The sequence below is a fragment of the Schistosoma mansoni genome, chromosome 2, assembly GCF_000237925.1.
Source record: "Schistosoma mansoni strain Puerto Rico chromosome 2, complete genome".
Lineage (NCBI taxonomy): Eukaryota > Metazoa > Platyhelminthes > Trematoda > Strigeidida > Schistosomatidae > Schistosoma > Schistosoma mansoni.
The window spans coordinates 11,497,415-11,513,840 of record NC_031496.1 but is presented as its reverse complement, the minus strand read 5'-3'; the positions used below and the strand labels follow the sequence as shown (position 1 = coordinate 11,513,840).

At 31.0% G+C, this 16,426-nt stretch overlaps 1 protein-coding gene and 2 non-coding genes across 3 annotated transcripts in view; 2 read left to right on the top strand and 1 right to left on the bottom strand.

Moving 5' to 3' along the window:
* Smp_146580 (putative homeobox protein knotted-1) overlaps nt 1–16,426 on the top strand; it is a gene marked incomplete at both ends in the record, with an annotated part of 53,002 nt that overhangs the window by 29,787 nt on the left and 6,789 nt on the right. Inside the window, 4 exons of the mRNA XM_018795673.1 lie at nt 1,394–2,231; nt 2,367–2,813; nt 3,162–3,521; nt 3,939–4,193. Coding sequence (XP_018649963.1) covers nt 1,394–2,231; nt 2,367–2,813; nt 3,162–3,521; nt 3,939–4,193 — 1,900 coding nt within the window. The remainder of the gene's footprint in view (nt 1–1,393; nt 2,232–2,366; nt 2,814–3,161; nt 3,522–3,938; nt 4,194–16,426) is intronic.
* Nucleotides 9,942–10,008, top strand: Smp_tRNA_01346_Gln_TTG.1.1. The gene has a single exon. It is a non-coding gene (tRNA).
* Nucleotides 13,114–13,179, bottom strand: Smp_tRNA_00232_Gln_TTG.1.1. Its single transcript has one exon. It is a non-coding gene (tRNA).

Here is a 16,426-nt window from a genome sequence, read left to right as displayed (position 1 = left end):
GTAAACATATATATACTCGGGTATATAACTATGGTGATTGAGTTAAACAGGATTTGATCAGAATGTAACAGAATATTAATATATAAAGATTAAACAACACGGGGAATAAAATCATCTATCCATGTATACATATATAATTGTGTGTTTACATTTGGTTTAAAATATGGGTCATTGTCTTTCTTATTGTCTTTCGTTTGTTCAATGACCAAAGTACAAATTATACTGTATCGATATGATGTATACATTTTCATTAATAAATTAAGAATTTAATTTAATTAATCTTAAAATAAACCCAAATGTTAATAATATTTGTAACAATAATAGAAGAAAGAGAAAAAAAAATAGTGGAAACAGTTGAATAGTGAATAGAAAATAGATAAGAATAAACAAGATAGTGACTGACCCTTTTATGCATGAAATAAATCACCCCATTGCACAAGCAAGTGGCTATCAGGACTCAGTAGCTGAGTGGATAACGCAATGGTGCTTGAAGCGAAAGGTACTGAGTTAGAGTCACAGAGTGAACACCAACAAGTCTGAGATGCAGGTACATCCATTTGACGAGTCTCAAATAGGACGAAACGCGCATCCTGGATTCCATTGCTAGCCAATATCTATCTTTGCTTAAATCTCAATGAATTATATATTTTATAATGATATAATTTAAAGGTGATTTGAATATTTTAACTGGTTGGTTATTAAGAGGAATCATATTTTGAAAAGTTGAGTATTGAATTTGAAATATACAATACAAGGTATTTGAACTTCAACCACTGAGTTGTAGATTTGAATAACTGTTGAACTTAAGTAATTTGATAGTATCACACTAATCCTTACATTGAGGGGTATCATTTATTGGTTCAATACACTAAGTTTTATTTGGTTACTGGATTACCATTATTTAAGTCATAAACTAAGAAGCACTGGACCTCTGTTCGTCATAGTAAGGGATCATACAATGACAGTGCACATATACCTCGATACAAGGAATCGAACTCAAGACCTTCTATTCGTGAGCGAACGTTTAACTTCTAGACCACGAGGTCAAAGGCCCTGGATTTAATTTCCTATGGTGGAGTCGTTGATATACACTAGTGAGGAGTCTCATATTTTGGCGGAACAGTTATCTAGTGCTTCCAGGCCTTCAATGGTGATTTAGCTAGGATTATTTCATGAATTTTTTGGTACCTCTTAATTAAGTGTGGTTAGTGGAGACGGGTATAAACCATAGTCGTACTTCTATAAATAATTTCTAAAGCTGTTGAACAATCATGAAAGTAACTTTTAGAATAACGATCTCTTTTTTATGTATTTTCTTAAAAAAAGGAAAAAGTTTTCCGCTTCATTAATTTTTTCTTCCTATCTTCTTTTCATAATTTTCTATTTTTCTTAGTTTGCTACAAATGAATATGATGGATGTTGTCTACCAACTGCTTTACTAACACCTGTTATAACATCACCAAATTCATCAAATAAGAAATCAATAATCTTTGAAAATTATCCATCCCATGATGATAGTGAGAATTTTGAAGATGACGAAAATGAAGAAAAAGAAGACGAGGAAAAAAAGAATATATGTCTAGAATCTTCATGTTATTCATCTTTATACTGTGCATCTAGTCCTTCTCCACAGCTTGAGATTAATCCTTCCACTTCAGTGAATATGACAAAAACAACAGCAACTACGTCCACTACTACTTGTAAGCATGAATACGATAATAAACCTCATCGTGTAATACGTCGAAGTCGTAAACGTCATTCCAGTTGTGAATTATCACTGTTAACTGCAGAGCATAAACGTTGTCATTATGAAGATGATTCAATTGACAAATGGAATTATTCCTATCCATATGTCGATTCAAATTGTTCACCATGTTATAAAAATCATATTATGAATAATCAACAGGTTATGGTATCTTCTTCGTCATTATCTCATTCTTCTTGTATTCCTATGCTAAACAGTAATACTACTACTACTACTCTTACTGCAACTAGTAATAGTAAGTCAGTAAAGTTATCGAATTTCTATCGTGACTATCAACATCAACAGACACATAAATCTATTAATTCTGAAATTGATAATGACTCTGGTTTGTCATCCGGTACAACTACTACAGTTAATGACAACCCACAAGTCTATTCACCATTGTCTAATACACCGTTATCAATGAATTTCCCACCTTATCCGGCTTATATGAACCCAGTGTTTTTATCGGCTTTAATGGCTAGTGGTTGTTGGCCTTTTAATTCATTCCCTGGTAACAGTAGTAGTATTAATAGTAATGGTAATAATAACAATGATGGTAATAATAATAATATCACCTCAAACCCATTTGATCCACGGCATGCATCTAATATTACTTTAGATTCACTACAACAAACAGCTTCTTTATTTGGCAATAATCAACGATTATTGTCAAATTCAAATAATTTCCCACCAGTTCTATCTCCATCATGTGATGCATCATCAGTTCACTTAAGTAAGAGTCCAAGACATTTATTAGCAGATGAATCAGTGTCTAATTTGCAAGATTTTAATCAAATCAATTGTCAATTGAACAAATTATCAGGATTCTCATCATTAACTAATACTTCATGTTTAAATAATAACACTAATCATAATAATGTTTCAACAAGTCAAAAGAATCTTTTCAATTATCCACCATTTATTCAACCATCAAATTTTATAAATGGAACTTCAACAAATCCACTTCTATTACAATTAGCTAATTGTCCATCATTAACAGATAATAATCAAAATATATTGGCTACAGCTTTATCTGCTTGGTGTACACAACAAGCAGAAACTATTGGTTTATTTCCACATCATAATTTATCAGGAAAGAATTTATTAATTCCACCATTGTTTACTTCCAATACACATAATACTACTAATATTACTACTGATAATCATGATAACAAAATTATTAGTATTGATAATGAATGTATTTCGAACAGTCATCGTAATAATAATGATGGGAATAATGGTAGTATCATAACAAATTTATTGAATAATGAAACAAATGAAAGTCAAGAGATAAATGATAATAAATTAAACATCACTTCATCGAATTCAACCATTCCATATAACTCGATTCAAACAGATCCAGGCATCTCATCGACTTCTTCATCATCATCATGCGTTTCTTCAATTTCATCAGATGAAAATCAATTGAATTCATCAGTGTTTATAAAAACTTCTCCAAAGTTAAATAATACAAGTGATACCATTGGATTATGTTCACGTCCTCCTCTCCCTCTTGCTGCTTCTATTCCACCATCAACAGCTTGTTGTTCTTCCACATCATCAACATCGGCTGCTGAATCAATAGTAATAACTAATTCTACAATAAATAGACCATCAAGTGTTCAATCAACATTTAATCCTATCTTAAGCACTAATTCTTTAAATTCAAGTCAATCTCAATCAATCACCAATTATCCAGCAACCGTATCAACTGGATCCACATCTTCGTTAGCAGCAATGATGACAGCAGCGGCGGTAGCTGCAGCAATGGCTGGTATATGCCGTCCTAATTCAGACGTATCCAGATGTATACCACCTCTGTCAACGTTTTCACAACCTTTATCTACTTCATCATCATTGTCATTAGCTGGGTCAATATCACCAACAACAGCTGCAGCTGTGGCAGCGGCGGCAACAGCACCAACGTCTGTATTTCCAACAGGAATTAATCAAACTTCTCAAAATGTAGATTTGATGAATTTATCATCAAAAGAATTCCATGATGAATTACTCAATCATCATGATATGATGCTTATGAATGGCCAACAACATTTGTATAGGAATGCAATACAATCGAAATATTTAAGACAATCACAACATCTACATCAATATACACATAGTACTAATAGTAATGATAATAATAATAGTATAATAGATTATGCAAACGATGGATCAATCACCGAAATGGAAGATATTGATGATGAAGTAATTGAAGAGAATGAATTGCCAGGTGATAATGAAGATGATGAAGAATTGGCTGAAGAAATGTTATTACATGAACGAATCATTCATGGTAATGATAATAATAGCAATAAAGAATGTAATGGATTAATAGATGAACGTTCAGAAAATGATTTATCATGTGGAACCAATAATAATAATAAGTCGGTTGTTAAATGTTCAACTGGGTTCAATAATGAAATAAGCAGTACAAGAAACTCAAAAAGTAAGTTATAATATTTTTTAATGGATTTATTTATTGACAATAAAAGCCTAGTTATAATCAATTATTATTCATGATAACTTAGATGCCAATCCATTACTTAAAGTGAACCATGTTCGGCAAGACTAAGTAATGTTCTTTGTAAGAGGTTGCACTTTTTTCCTTTGTTGATGTTGTGGTATGCAACTAACTAATCTATACTAGTTTATATGGATCCTGATAAGATTGACTGAACATTACCATTTAGTAACAAGATTTTAAAATTTGTGCCTATCACACAAGCCAACGGCTATCTGAACTAAGTAGTTCAATGGAAAAGTAAAGAAAACTCTAGTTTCAAGTTTCAGTCTGAATATCAACATCGGAAAATCATTAATGCATCAACGGAACAAAACGCATGTCGTAGATTCTGATGCTAATCAATAACCGACTTTATTAACAAATAATAATCTTTTTGAGCTTAAGTTAAGAACCTAAAGCGAAAGAGGAAGCAAATGTTAGGTATTTCTTAACTATACATAGTTCCATATTTTATAGTTATCAGTAAGGCGATTTGTGGAGATTGTAGTATTTTTTAACAGTTAAATTCATGAGTCGATCTAAGCCAAACCACTATTGAAAAACTAGAAGCACTGGACGGCCGTCTCGTCCTAGTATAGGGGTTCTCAACAGTGCGCATCCGTGGTCCCGCGCATGGGACTCAAACCTAGAACCTTCGGTATCTCATGTGAACGCTCAACCTGTAGACTACTGAGCCGGTATCCAGCGGTGTTAATGTCTAACTTCAATCGATCCATGATCTTTATATAATTTGCAGATTGAATTTAATTTTTTCCAAAAGAATTATAAATTGCGCTTGAAATTTTTGACATTTTTCATATACCATTATAAGTAAGGCGTATGTTTGAACACAATGAAAAATACTGTTTAATTATCAGTTTTCTTGCCTCTTCAATTACTCCAGAAAATCGATTAGCGTAACCACAAAAAGCATATATATATATATATATATATATATATATATATACACATGGAAAAGTATCGAATTAAAAAAACTAATCTAATCAAATTTAAGGAAAGGTAAGGAGGTTAGTTACCAGAGTAGAGAAAGACTGATATGTTAAACTTCTACCGTATGAATCAACTTTGACAAATGTAAACATTTGAGAAAGTTTCAATCTTAGTTATAAATAAATAATATATTTGTAATATCCCAATGAGTAGAAAAATTAGATTTTCTGATCTTTCGTGACTCAGTGTAAGCTACTTCTTCAGAGAACAAATAACCAAATTAACATAAATCCAAGTTTAAATAGTACAACAGAACAACACGAATATTAGGTCTATGCATTTTAAGTTTGAGGGATTTGTAGAATATGTTCAAATTATTTGAGGATAAATCCTTTTTATTTTCTTTCTGTTTTAGTAATGAAACATGTAAATGGACGGGGATACTATTGTCAGTAATATATACATATATTTTGCTAGAAACTCAAATAACACTGAACAATTGTTCTATTTTATTTCCTGGTTATTTTTCGATCTACATCCCCTTCACTAAATATTATTTATTAAGTACAAGGTTGAGATAATGTAGTTCATGTAAATAATTGTAGTAAAGTTCTACAATATGAGAATAAATTTTAAACAGAAACTTGTTATTGAAAGATCATGTATGTACAGTTCTAAAAATGAACGGCTCAGAGCTTCCTTATACTGAACGTTCTATTACTTCTAGATGAATTGTGGCATTTAACTGAGAAAAAAAACACGGAATCATTTCATTGTTACTGATACTATGAGCTGGAATAATTATACCTTGATAACTAGTCATTAGGCTAGACAATGGTAGTTTCCTAAAATCATTTTTTCATAACAATCAAACCTTTACAAATGATAATAATTTTTTTATTTAAAGTATAAATTGTGTATTTTTAGGTTGACAATTAGTGAAGATCATAATATACGGGATTTGTGATGGTTGTATAATTTAATATTTTACCTCACAGACTGATCTCATTAAAATAATTAGGAATAACCTGACAGTTGTTTCACTTCAGTATGGGACTCTTTAGAAGTAACAAACACCTACAACACTACCACAGGGGATTGGAATCAGGATCTTCGGTGTCGCGAGAAAACATTTAGCCACTAGACCACCGGCTTCGGTAAATATAAACTATGAAAACTCAGTAATCTCTTCAAATTTCTTCGACTAATAACTCACCGCAAGTAAATAACGATGGTAGCACAATATCAATAATTGGTCGAAGTTAGACATAATACACTATTAGATATTGACTAAATGGTTTAGGGTTTAATCATTTACAAAGAGATTAAAGGTCTTAGATTTAATTCCTAATGAGATTTTGAATACATAGATCAAGAGAGTCCTACACTAGGACGAAACAACTATCAAGGACTTCTTGGTTTTCAATAGTTGTCCAGATATAAATAATTTTTTGATGCAAACTATGGTAGTCAGCAATCTTCACAAATCATTTGTACAATTACAAAATTCATAAAATGCATAATCATGGACAAATATTTATTATGATTACTCCTTTGATGGCTATTATCAATAATAATGACAGTTAATAAACTCATATATTGATTATAAAGTATTTAGTAAATATTTATAGATAAATATATACTTGAACTAAGGTTATAATGATTATTTACAACTATTTACTTCTTTATTCCATCTTGTGCATAGAAACAAACAAACACACACACACACACGATTTCATAAGATAACAATGTAAACAATGTACATTATCTTTCTATCCAACTGATTTAGGTACTTTACATTTTATCAAAAGTAACTATGTACAGTTTAATTTTAATCATTATTTGTGTATTTTTTTCTATTAACATATGTATAGTGTTGTTTCCTTTTTCTATTTATTTGAAAACTTCTTTTTCAAATAAGTAAACATAACTAAATGTAAACATTCAACTACATGGATTGTATGTACACGATCATATGACCATGAATAAAATACTCAGAAATGTTTATACATTATAGATTATAGTGATAGTGTGTTTTTCATTTACTTTGATGATAATTTAGTTAACTAATACAATTCATTGGTTGGATGATTAAATTCGATAACCTCGAATAAAGTGATTGATATGTTATTCTGTTGAATTATTCATTTATTTATTATAATCCACCTATTATAATTGTCATAGTAACGGTATTTCTAATACCATTTGAATAGTATGTTATGATGTCTTATCTGAATAATAAAATATTGGGTCATAGATATGATCCATGACTATGCAAATATGAGATAAAGCAAAAACCTCGATTAAGGTCATCTTTATCAACCCTCCCTTCATTATTCGGTTGTAACACTTATCCTGTACCCTATTCAATCCATCATACCACACCCCATCACTTCCTTTCTTTTATCTATTTACTTTTGTGTATTTACAATCCTTATTAATGGAGAAAATGCTCTTTAGTTTTTATTTTCAAACTATAATCACTGCTCCTATTACCCTCTCTCTCTCTAATTTATTTTGTGTCCTTGTCTGATGTTAAAACACATGCAGCTATGACAACCAAAAACTCATTTTACTCTATGTAAATATACATATATATTAATGAGTATAAGATGGATAGGTTTAACTGCTTGAAATATGAGACTTGCCAGTTTGTATATATATAATATTCATGCAAATTTTTACATACATATCATTGTACGTATATTTATATATTATTTGCGTGTTTTATGACCACATGACCAGATGCTTGTCAATAATGAGTTGATAGTTTACTCTTAGACTTGTGTCAATCAATCAGGAGTGGTCGATCAGTTTTTCTATCTATCCATCTACCCATCTATTCATTAATTCACTCATTCTTTTATTCATCCACCCACAAAACACTATCTATCTAGCAAGTCAATTATCGATCAGATAGGGCTTATAAAATTGGTCGCTATATATTTCTTCTCTCTATCCATCCGATACTCTAACATGACGACGATAATGCAAATTATTTGATGGAAAAATTTGAAAGAGTGACATTGAAATTTATTTTATCGTGTGTATTATATACACACTCATGTATATCATGTGTTGTGGATTCATGAGTGTATACATAAGTGCTTGTTGTGTGTTTGTCTTTTTCAAATGTCATTTTACATGTTTGAATTCCTCTTTTCCTACCTGGAAAAAGAACATTTTGTAGAGAAAGAAATGTACAAAGGGGAGTATTCAGTTACTATTCTGTATCCAATTTTTCAAACCAATGAATTTAAATCTGATTTGAACACACCATGTAAAATAACAAAATGAAGGGGGGTGTGGTAACTAAAATAATAAATAAACAAAATAATTAAGGCAAAATGGAAATGACAAAGGGTGAATGTGATTATATGATTGAAAGAAAAAAGAAACAAAGAGGCATTAGACAAGTTGTATAGTCCACACATTCTCAACGTACACATAACATATATATCTATCTACATATATACTTATGAGAAGAAAAATTGTCACCTGTGTTATTTTGATAAAAGAATTAATTCTAACAAATATGTAGTCGAACGTTGAAAAAATTGTGATAGACTATGCTTTTGCTTTCCTTCTTCTCTTTCTTATTTTCAAGCTTAACCATAGAATTTTTTTAGTTGTTGTAAGTTTTGAGTTTGATACTGATCAAATCTCAACAGGTATGTACATGTGTATTGATTAAAATCTAGTGAACAAATAATGAATGACATTGAACAGTTCTAAACAAATTCACGATTGTAATCAACATTTGTTTCATATTAGTATAGGATTCTTTAACAATGGAAAATTCATCAAAGATTGAACTTAAGACCGTCTAGTTTCGTCACGAGCTGGTTATCTTCAGACTATTTGATTATAATTTAAATGGTTTAGTTTGTTTAGTTTAACTATTCACATATATAAATCAAATCAACATTGAATCATTGAACCAATCAATTATATATCACATTGGTCTGACAATTTTTATTAACTAATTAAATAAGAATTTTTCTACAGAAGAGATAAAGTTGTTTTTACGTTCAAAGCTTCAAATGTTAAGCGCTCGCGTGTGAGACTGATAGGTCCTGGGTTGGAGTCTCGCGAGGCGGGATCGTGGATGCGCACGGCTGAGGAGTCCCACAGTAGGACGAAATGGCCGTTCAGTGATTCCAGGTTTTCCCTGGTGGTTTAGCCTCAATTGACTCATGCTTTCAACTATGAAAATACTTAATCTGCACAAAAAACCCCTTCTGATAAACATTAATGGTTAAATATGGTTTTTTTAAAATATGAAAATGAGATTCATTAAACAAATGCACACAACTTTCAGTAACTTTTTTTACTACTGTACTATTCTAGTTTTAAATAACAAGAAATTGAGTAGGAGTGAAGACTCTAGAGAGTTATTCTGTCTAGAAATGTATTTTTGGTATCACATTCTCCGAGATTGATGGTTAAATTTTAATGCTTTCATTATTTTACTGGATAATTTCAATACTGTACCAATATAGAACTCATTAAAAAATGGATATTTATATCTTTCTATAAGATCATATTGATACAATTAAGTATCTCTGCTTACCATGCTTGTGAATTAAGGCTATATTGAGGCAATACGCACAGTATGCATATATGCTTATTAGAGACTGACCAGTTGCAGTCCTAACACATCGATGGGAAGATTCAAACAAACAATACTAAATGAATTTAAACTTCACCCCATTGCACAAACAAGTGGCTATCGGGACTCAGTGGCCGAGTGGATAACGTGATGGCGTTTGAAGCGAAAGGTACTGGGTTCGAGTCCCAGAGTGAACATCAACTCTGAGATGTAGGTACATCCAGCTGACGAGTTCCAAATAGAACGAAACGCGCATCCTGGATTCCACTGCTATCCACCATCCATCTCTGCTTACCATAATTAAGTATCAAGTTGAATTAACTGATGAATATTTTCCAATTTTCAAATATTTCATAATAAAGCATATTTGATATAATTTGATATAATATATCATATGATTCTGATAAACTTCGTCTTCTCATTGCATTATCGAAATTGATATTTCATAGTTGAAATCATGAGTCAATTGAAGCTAAACCACTAAGGAAAACCTGGAGATATTTCCTGAATTTCCAGTGAGAAGCAGTAACCAGTGGAGTTCAAGCAGGTCTGTTGTGAGATATCAACTCACTGAAAACAATGGTGAACGGTTGCTCAATTTCGTGGATTGGTTGAAGTTAAACATTAACACCATCGAATGCCGACTCAGTGGTCTAGAGATTAAGCGTTTGAGTGAGAGACTGATAAGTCCTACGTTGGAATCTCGCGATGTGGAATCGTGGATGCGCACTGCTGGGGAGTATCACAATATGACGAAATGGCCGTCCAGTGCTTCCAGGTTTCCCATAGTGGTCTAGCTTCAATTAACTCATGATCTCAACTATATAAAAAATACTGACACACAAAAAATAATTTGATATTCTTTCATATGACGTCTAATCTAATGTATGTCAATGATTTTTGTACAATGTTTAAAATAATTAAAATATTTTACTTATTACAAAACAACAACGAGAAAAGAAAAGAAAAAAAAGAAGAATTCAATCAAATTCTCACTAGGGTATCTTATAAATGAATAATAAGTAAAAGAGACATAGGGACAAAGAGAAAAATTGTGATTAGTAATATCAATAGAAGTTAAGTCTAATTCATTGACTAATTCATTCATTGTCATATTATGAAACATATAGAAAGAAGGAATCATTAATAATCAATAATATTACACCATACACCATATGCACGTATATTAAGACATAGAAACAAACAGTCTGTTATGATAGACGTAATTAGTCATTTTTATTTTATATTTTCTTAGATAAACTTTTTTTCAACTAACAGATCAAATTACAAAATATTATGAGACGATAAAGAAGAAGAAAAACAACAACAACAACAAAAGGAGATTAAGTGTAACTTTTCAGTTTATTCTTAGTTATTCAGTCAATGAATCGTTGAGTTGTTTGATATAAATGATAATCTGTTCAAACATAAATATAAATCAATAAAACGGCTGGATGGCCGTTTCGTTCAGTGTTTCCAGCTTTTTTTTATGATGGTCTAACTTGAATCAACTCATGAATTCAACTATTAAAAAGGAAATACAATTAGTTCATAACGAAAAAAAAAAAGAAAGCAAAAACAACATTATATAATATTTGACTTTTAGTGTGATAGTGGTTGAACCATTCAATATTTAAATGCTAAATTTCAGGTTCAAATCCCGACACACATCCAAATTAGTTGGAACAAACTGAGTAGGCAAATTATTTAGTACTGAGAAATTTAAAGTTTATTATTGTTTGATAAATATAACTAACAATACATATTACATAATTCTTATTCATTTTAATTAATTAATTAATTGGTCTATTGTAAATAATCTGAAATATGAATATTTGCATCAATATACACCTTCACTTAAATAATTTATATGTCCTTTGAAAAAAACTAAATATCAAATTTTGTTAGAATACTGTACCTAACGATACAGTTGTTTGATCTATTAATTGACATTATATTTCTTTGAAATTTCAATAGTTGAGATCATGAGTCAATTGAAGCTAGACCATCATAGAAAATCTGGAAGCACTGGACGGCCGTTTCGTCCTCAGCATTGCGCATCCACCACCCCGCAATAGGATGAAACGGCCGTTTAGTGCTCCCAGGTTTTCCATAGTGCTTTAGCTTAAATTGATTCATGATCTCAACTATATAAAATTACTAAAATCTCTACAAAACCCCCCTTCTCAATATTTTCTCGGAAATTATACATTACATATACATTTGTAAAAGTATTAACTTTATAATATTAATATAATTTTTAAATAGAAAAAGTAATAGTTTTATCATGGACTAACATAGGTAAGATATTAAAAACGAATACAATCGCTAATTGTCTCCTTCTACGAGAAAGGATAAAAGTCAAGAACAAAATATCAACACAATATAATTATTAATTTGTTGTTCCTGTAGAGCCAGTTATATATAGGACGTAAAATTTGTTAAGCTCATCATCGTATATCAGAACATTATCCGTCTTGGTTGAGTAAAGGATAGGTAAAAGCGATTAAGAATTTTATTCTCTCTCATTCAGTGGATATAGGTCATCAAATACACTTAAATAAAGCTTTTAAGGTTATCCACCATATTTCGCCAAACTTACCACATGATTTATGAGTTCGTCTTTTGTACAGTGCTGAAACCATCAATAATTCACGTTCAGAAACCAAACCGTTACATCCAAAAGAAGTTTGCACAATCACTTTCGCTACCTTAACTATACGTATAGGAGTGAACTTGTAGCTAAAATTTGAAGAAAACCTTCCCTTCAAAAATATTTAAACTGTTTTCTATTGACTTCCATTTTTGTATTTTACATATTCTCAACATTCATCCCTTGATACTTACATAACTACTATAATACTGACCTTTCATCAACAGATGTAAATCAGTTGAATTTTAAATAGCCTTTGCAAATTTGTATGTCATATACAATTGTGTTTCATGGATGATAACACTATAGTGCATTATTCATTTAATACACTCAACATTTGACCAATATTACAGGGGAAAGGTTTTATTACGACAAAAATTCTAAAGCTTAGTATTTACGATTTGTAAAAGGTATATTGGACACTCACTTAGTATTGTTTGTTTGAATCTTCCCATTGATGTTTCACGACTACGACTGGTCAGTCTCTAATAAGCATATGTGCATACTGTGCGTATTGCCTCGATATAGCCTTAATTCACAAGCATGGTAAGCAAAGATGGATAGTGACTAGCAGTGGAATCCAGGATGCGCGTGTCATCCTATTCGGGACTCGTCAGCTGGATGTACCTACATCTCAGAGTTGATGTTCACTCTGGACTGGAACCCAGTGCCTTTCGCTTCAAACGCCATCACGTTATCCACTCGGCCACTGAGTCCTGATAGCCACTTGCTTGTGCAATGGGGTGAAGTTTAAATTCATTTAGTATTGTTTGTTTTAATCTTCCCATTGATGTCCCAGAGTGAAATCAACTCTGATATGCAGGTACATCCACCTGACGAGTCCCAAATAAGACGAAACGCGCGTCCTGGATTCCACTGCTAGTCACTATCCATCTTTGTACATTGGACATGTTTTGATGTAATTTTATTGTAGAATTCACATGTGAATTGTCATCTATCCAGTATATTTCTCTTCCGCTTATTTTAACTCAACTCAACAATTCCTTCATTACAGATAAGTGATTAATTAAATTTTATGCGAAAAAAATAAAAATCACTATTAAGTCAAATTTTTCTTGTTACTCTAGATCAATGTAACTAACTGATTGAATTTCTACATTGAATAGATTATTTTGATATATTTTTTTCCACTTTGTTTTATTTGAATTCCGATATATGTTGGCGCCTGATTTGTTTTGCTATCTAATTCACTGTGCTCTGTATTGAGGATAATACGTGATTATATATGTATATATATATGTATATATGTATACATACATGGTTGTATTGTACTTTTGTTACAATTTATCAGGTATTTCTACACATCTATATCTGTATACTTATCTGTTTGTTTACGTATTTGTAAAAGTATAGATGTTTGTATTTATTTAGGAAATCACATGCAAAAAAATAAATAAGAGCATACACAAACTGTGCGGATGTGATTACAATATAAAAATTAGATTAATTAATCTATTTGTCCATTATATAGTTAAGAAATTATAAGGGGTTTTTTTCGAGCTATAAACTGTCTTCATGAATGTATATATGTATATACATGCAACACACATGAATCTAGGTAGCCAAGGTCAATTTTGTGAAATTTTAACTGAGGCGCCTTTCAAATGATGCATATCACGTTTTCTCTACGATATCTATCACGAAATTCTCTATTATTTTTATTGTATTCTCAGTCGTCTTTTGGATAACCATAAATATTATCGGCTATTATTGGGATATATCCATTAATATATATATATTTATCTATTTCTTGTTATTATTTCCCACGAACAAATATTCGTTCATATACACGAGCAGCTTAAAGACACAGAGATGTACACCAAATCAGTACATAAAAGTATATACATATGTATATATATATATATATATATCTATGCACATTAGGACGAAAAAAATCCTTTGATCAGTGAATAAAATGATTGTGAGATTCATTTCTCCCTATTTGAAATGACGTTACTTAGGTTATTGGGTGTAGATGTTGTTGTTTAATATGTGTGTTTACACCACCATTTCGTGAATATAAGCTCCTGTCTTTAAATACATGATGTATGAATAAAAGAGTAGTAACGTATAAATCACAAAATAACCGCATATATATATATATATATATATATATATATATATATACATAAATTACCTTAATCAAATACTAAGGTTAATATACGAGCAACTGTTTGTTCATGAATTGTAAACCAGTATAACATTTTGAACAAATAGTAGAATTTCAATGACCTAAATCAGAAACTGATCTTAGCTATACCATCATTGAAGATTAGGAAGCACTGGTCAACTCTTTCACTCCAGTATGAGGGTTCTTAGCAGTGCACATCCATGGCACCATCAGAAGGGATCGAACTCAGGACCTATGGCCTCACACTCGAACGCTTGATCTCCAGACCACTGAGCGGGTATCCAATTTAATAATAGTGAATAATAGTTTTGTCATACGATTAAGCGAATGAATCTCTTTTTTGTTTGGAAAATTAGGGATAAATTGTAATAATCTAAAATTTTAGTCATTACATTGATATTTTGTTGCCACCGCACTTATTACCTTATTCATTAACATAACATTTTCATATTTGATAATTATCCTATACTTTTATTCATTCACCGTGGTTAGATAACATCTTTGTTCCAGTATTCTGTAGTAAATAATTTTAGCAAGGTGGAGGTAATTACCAAAATTCGTATACATGTAAAAGGGTGGTTTATTAATGAATCCTAATGAAATTACACTTGTAATCTCTGAGATTCTTCTTCCTCCGTAGACTTATGCATTTATTAAGCTATAGTGAATACGACTATACAACTTTAGTAAATGATTTCATCCGAATGAAGATCTTTCATCATCCAATTCTTCTCATCTTTATATTATTATCAGAAGGGGTTTTTGGAGATTTCAGTATTTTCACAGTTGGAATCATGAGTCAATTGAAGCTAGACCACCACGGAAAACCTGAAAGCACTGGACGACCGTTTCGTTCTATTGTGGGACTCCTCAGCAGTGCGCGTCCACGATCCCGCCCCGCGAGATTCGAACCCAGGACCTACCAGTCTCTTTTTTACAAATAAATTCACTAGTCGATCTATTGTAGACCACCATTAAAAACTTAAAAGCACTGAATGGCCATTGTGAATTCAACTGTGAAGATACTACTATCTCCGCAAATCCCTATATTATTCTTTTCTTTAATCGCTTTATGAAATAAAAAGTACTTTTAATAGATTTTTGAAACGAATGAAGAAGAGAAATTTATAGTAGAAAATTGTTTGTTTATTGTTTACTAGTTTCTAAAACAAAACAAAAAACAGTCAACTTGTTCTACCAAGTACTTTTTATCAATATTTATCTCATTATAGTATATTAACTTTCTGGTTGAAATTAAGGTCCGCACTCGAAAATTTAATTGGATGGAATGATAAGAATGATTGACTATTTTAAGCAGATAACTAGTAATTTTGATTACGTAACTATGTAATACAAAGTAATCAATAAATGACTAACGTTAAAAATTCAAAGTTAGAACTGATTTCTTCATCGTTTTATGCATAGTTTATTTAAACTATACTATTCTCAATGACAGCGTAATTAGTGACATAGTTATTCTGTTGATATTGGTAATTGAAATATCTTCAATAGTCAATGAGTTGGTGATACATGGGAATCTTTAAGCATAAATAGACAACTCAAAGTGACTAATTTCGTTTTAAACTACTTATACTCTTGATGAGTAGTGTATTCTATCTATTTGTTTAACATAGTGATTACTCTTTTTACATAGTTGAGATCATGAATCAAGTGAAGCTAGACACTATGGGAAAAACGAGTAATCCCTATGTTAAACAAATAGATAGAATACACTACTCATCAAGAGTATAAGTAGTTTAAAACGAAATTAGTCACTTTGAGTTGTCTATTTATGCTTAAAGATTCCC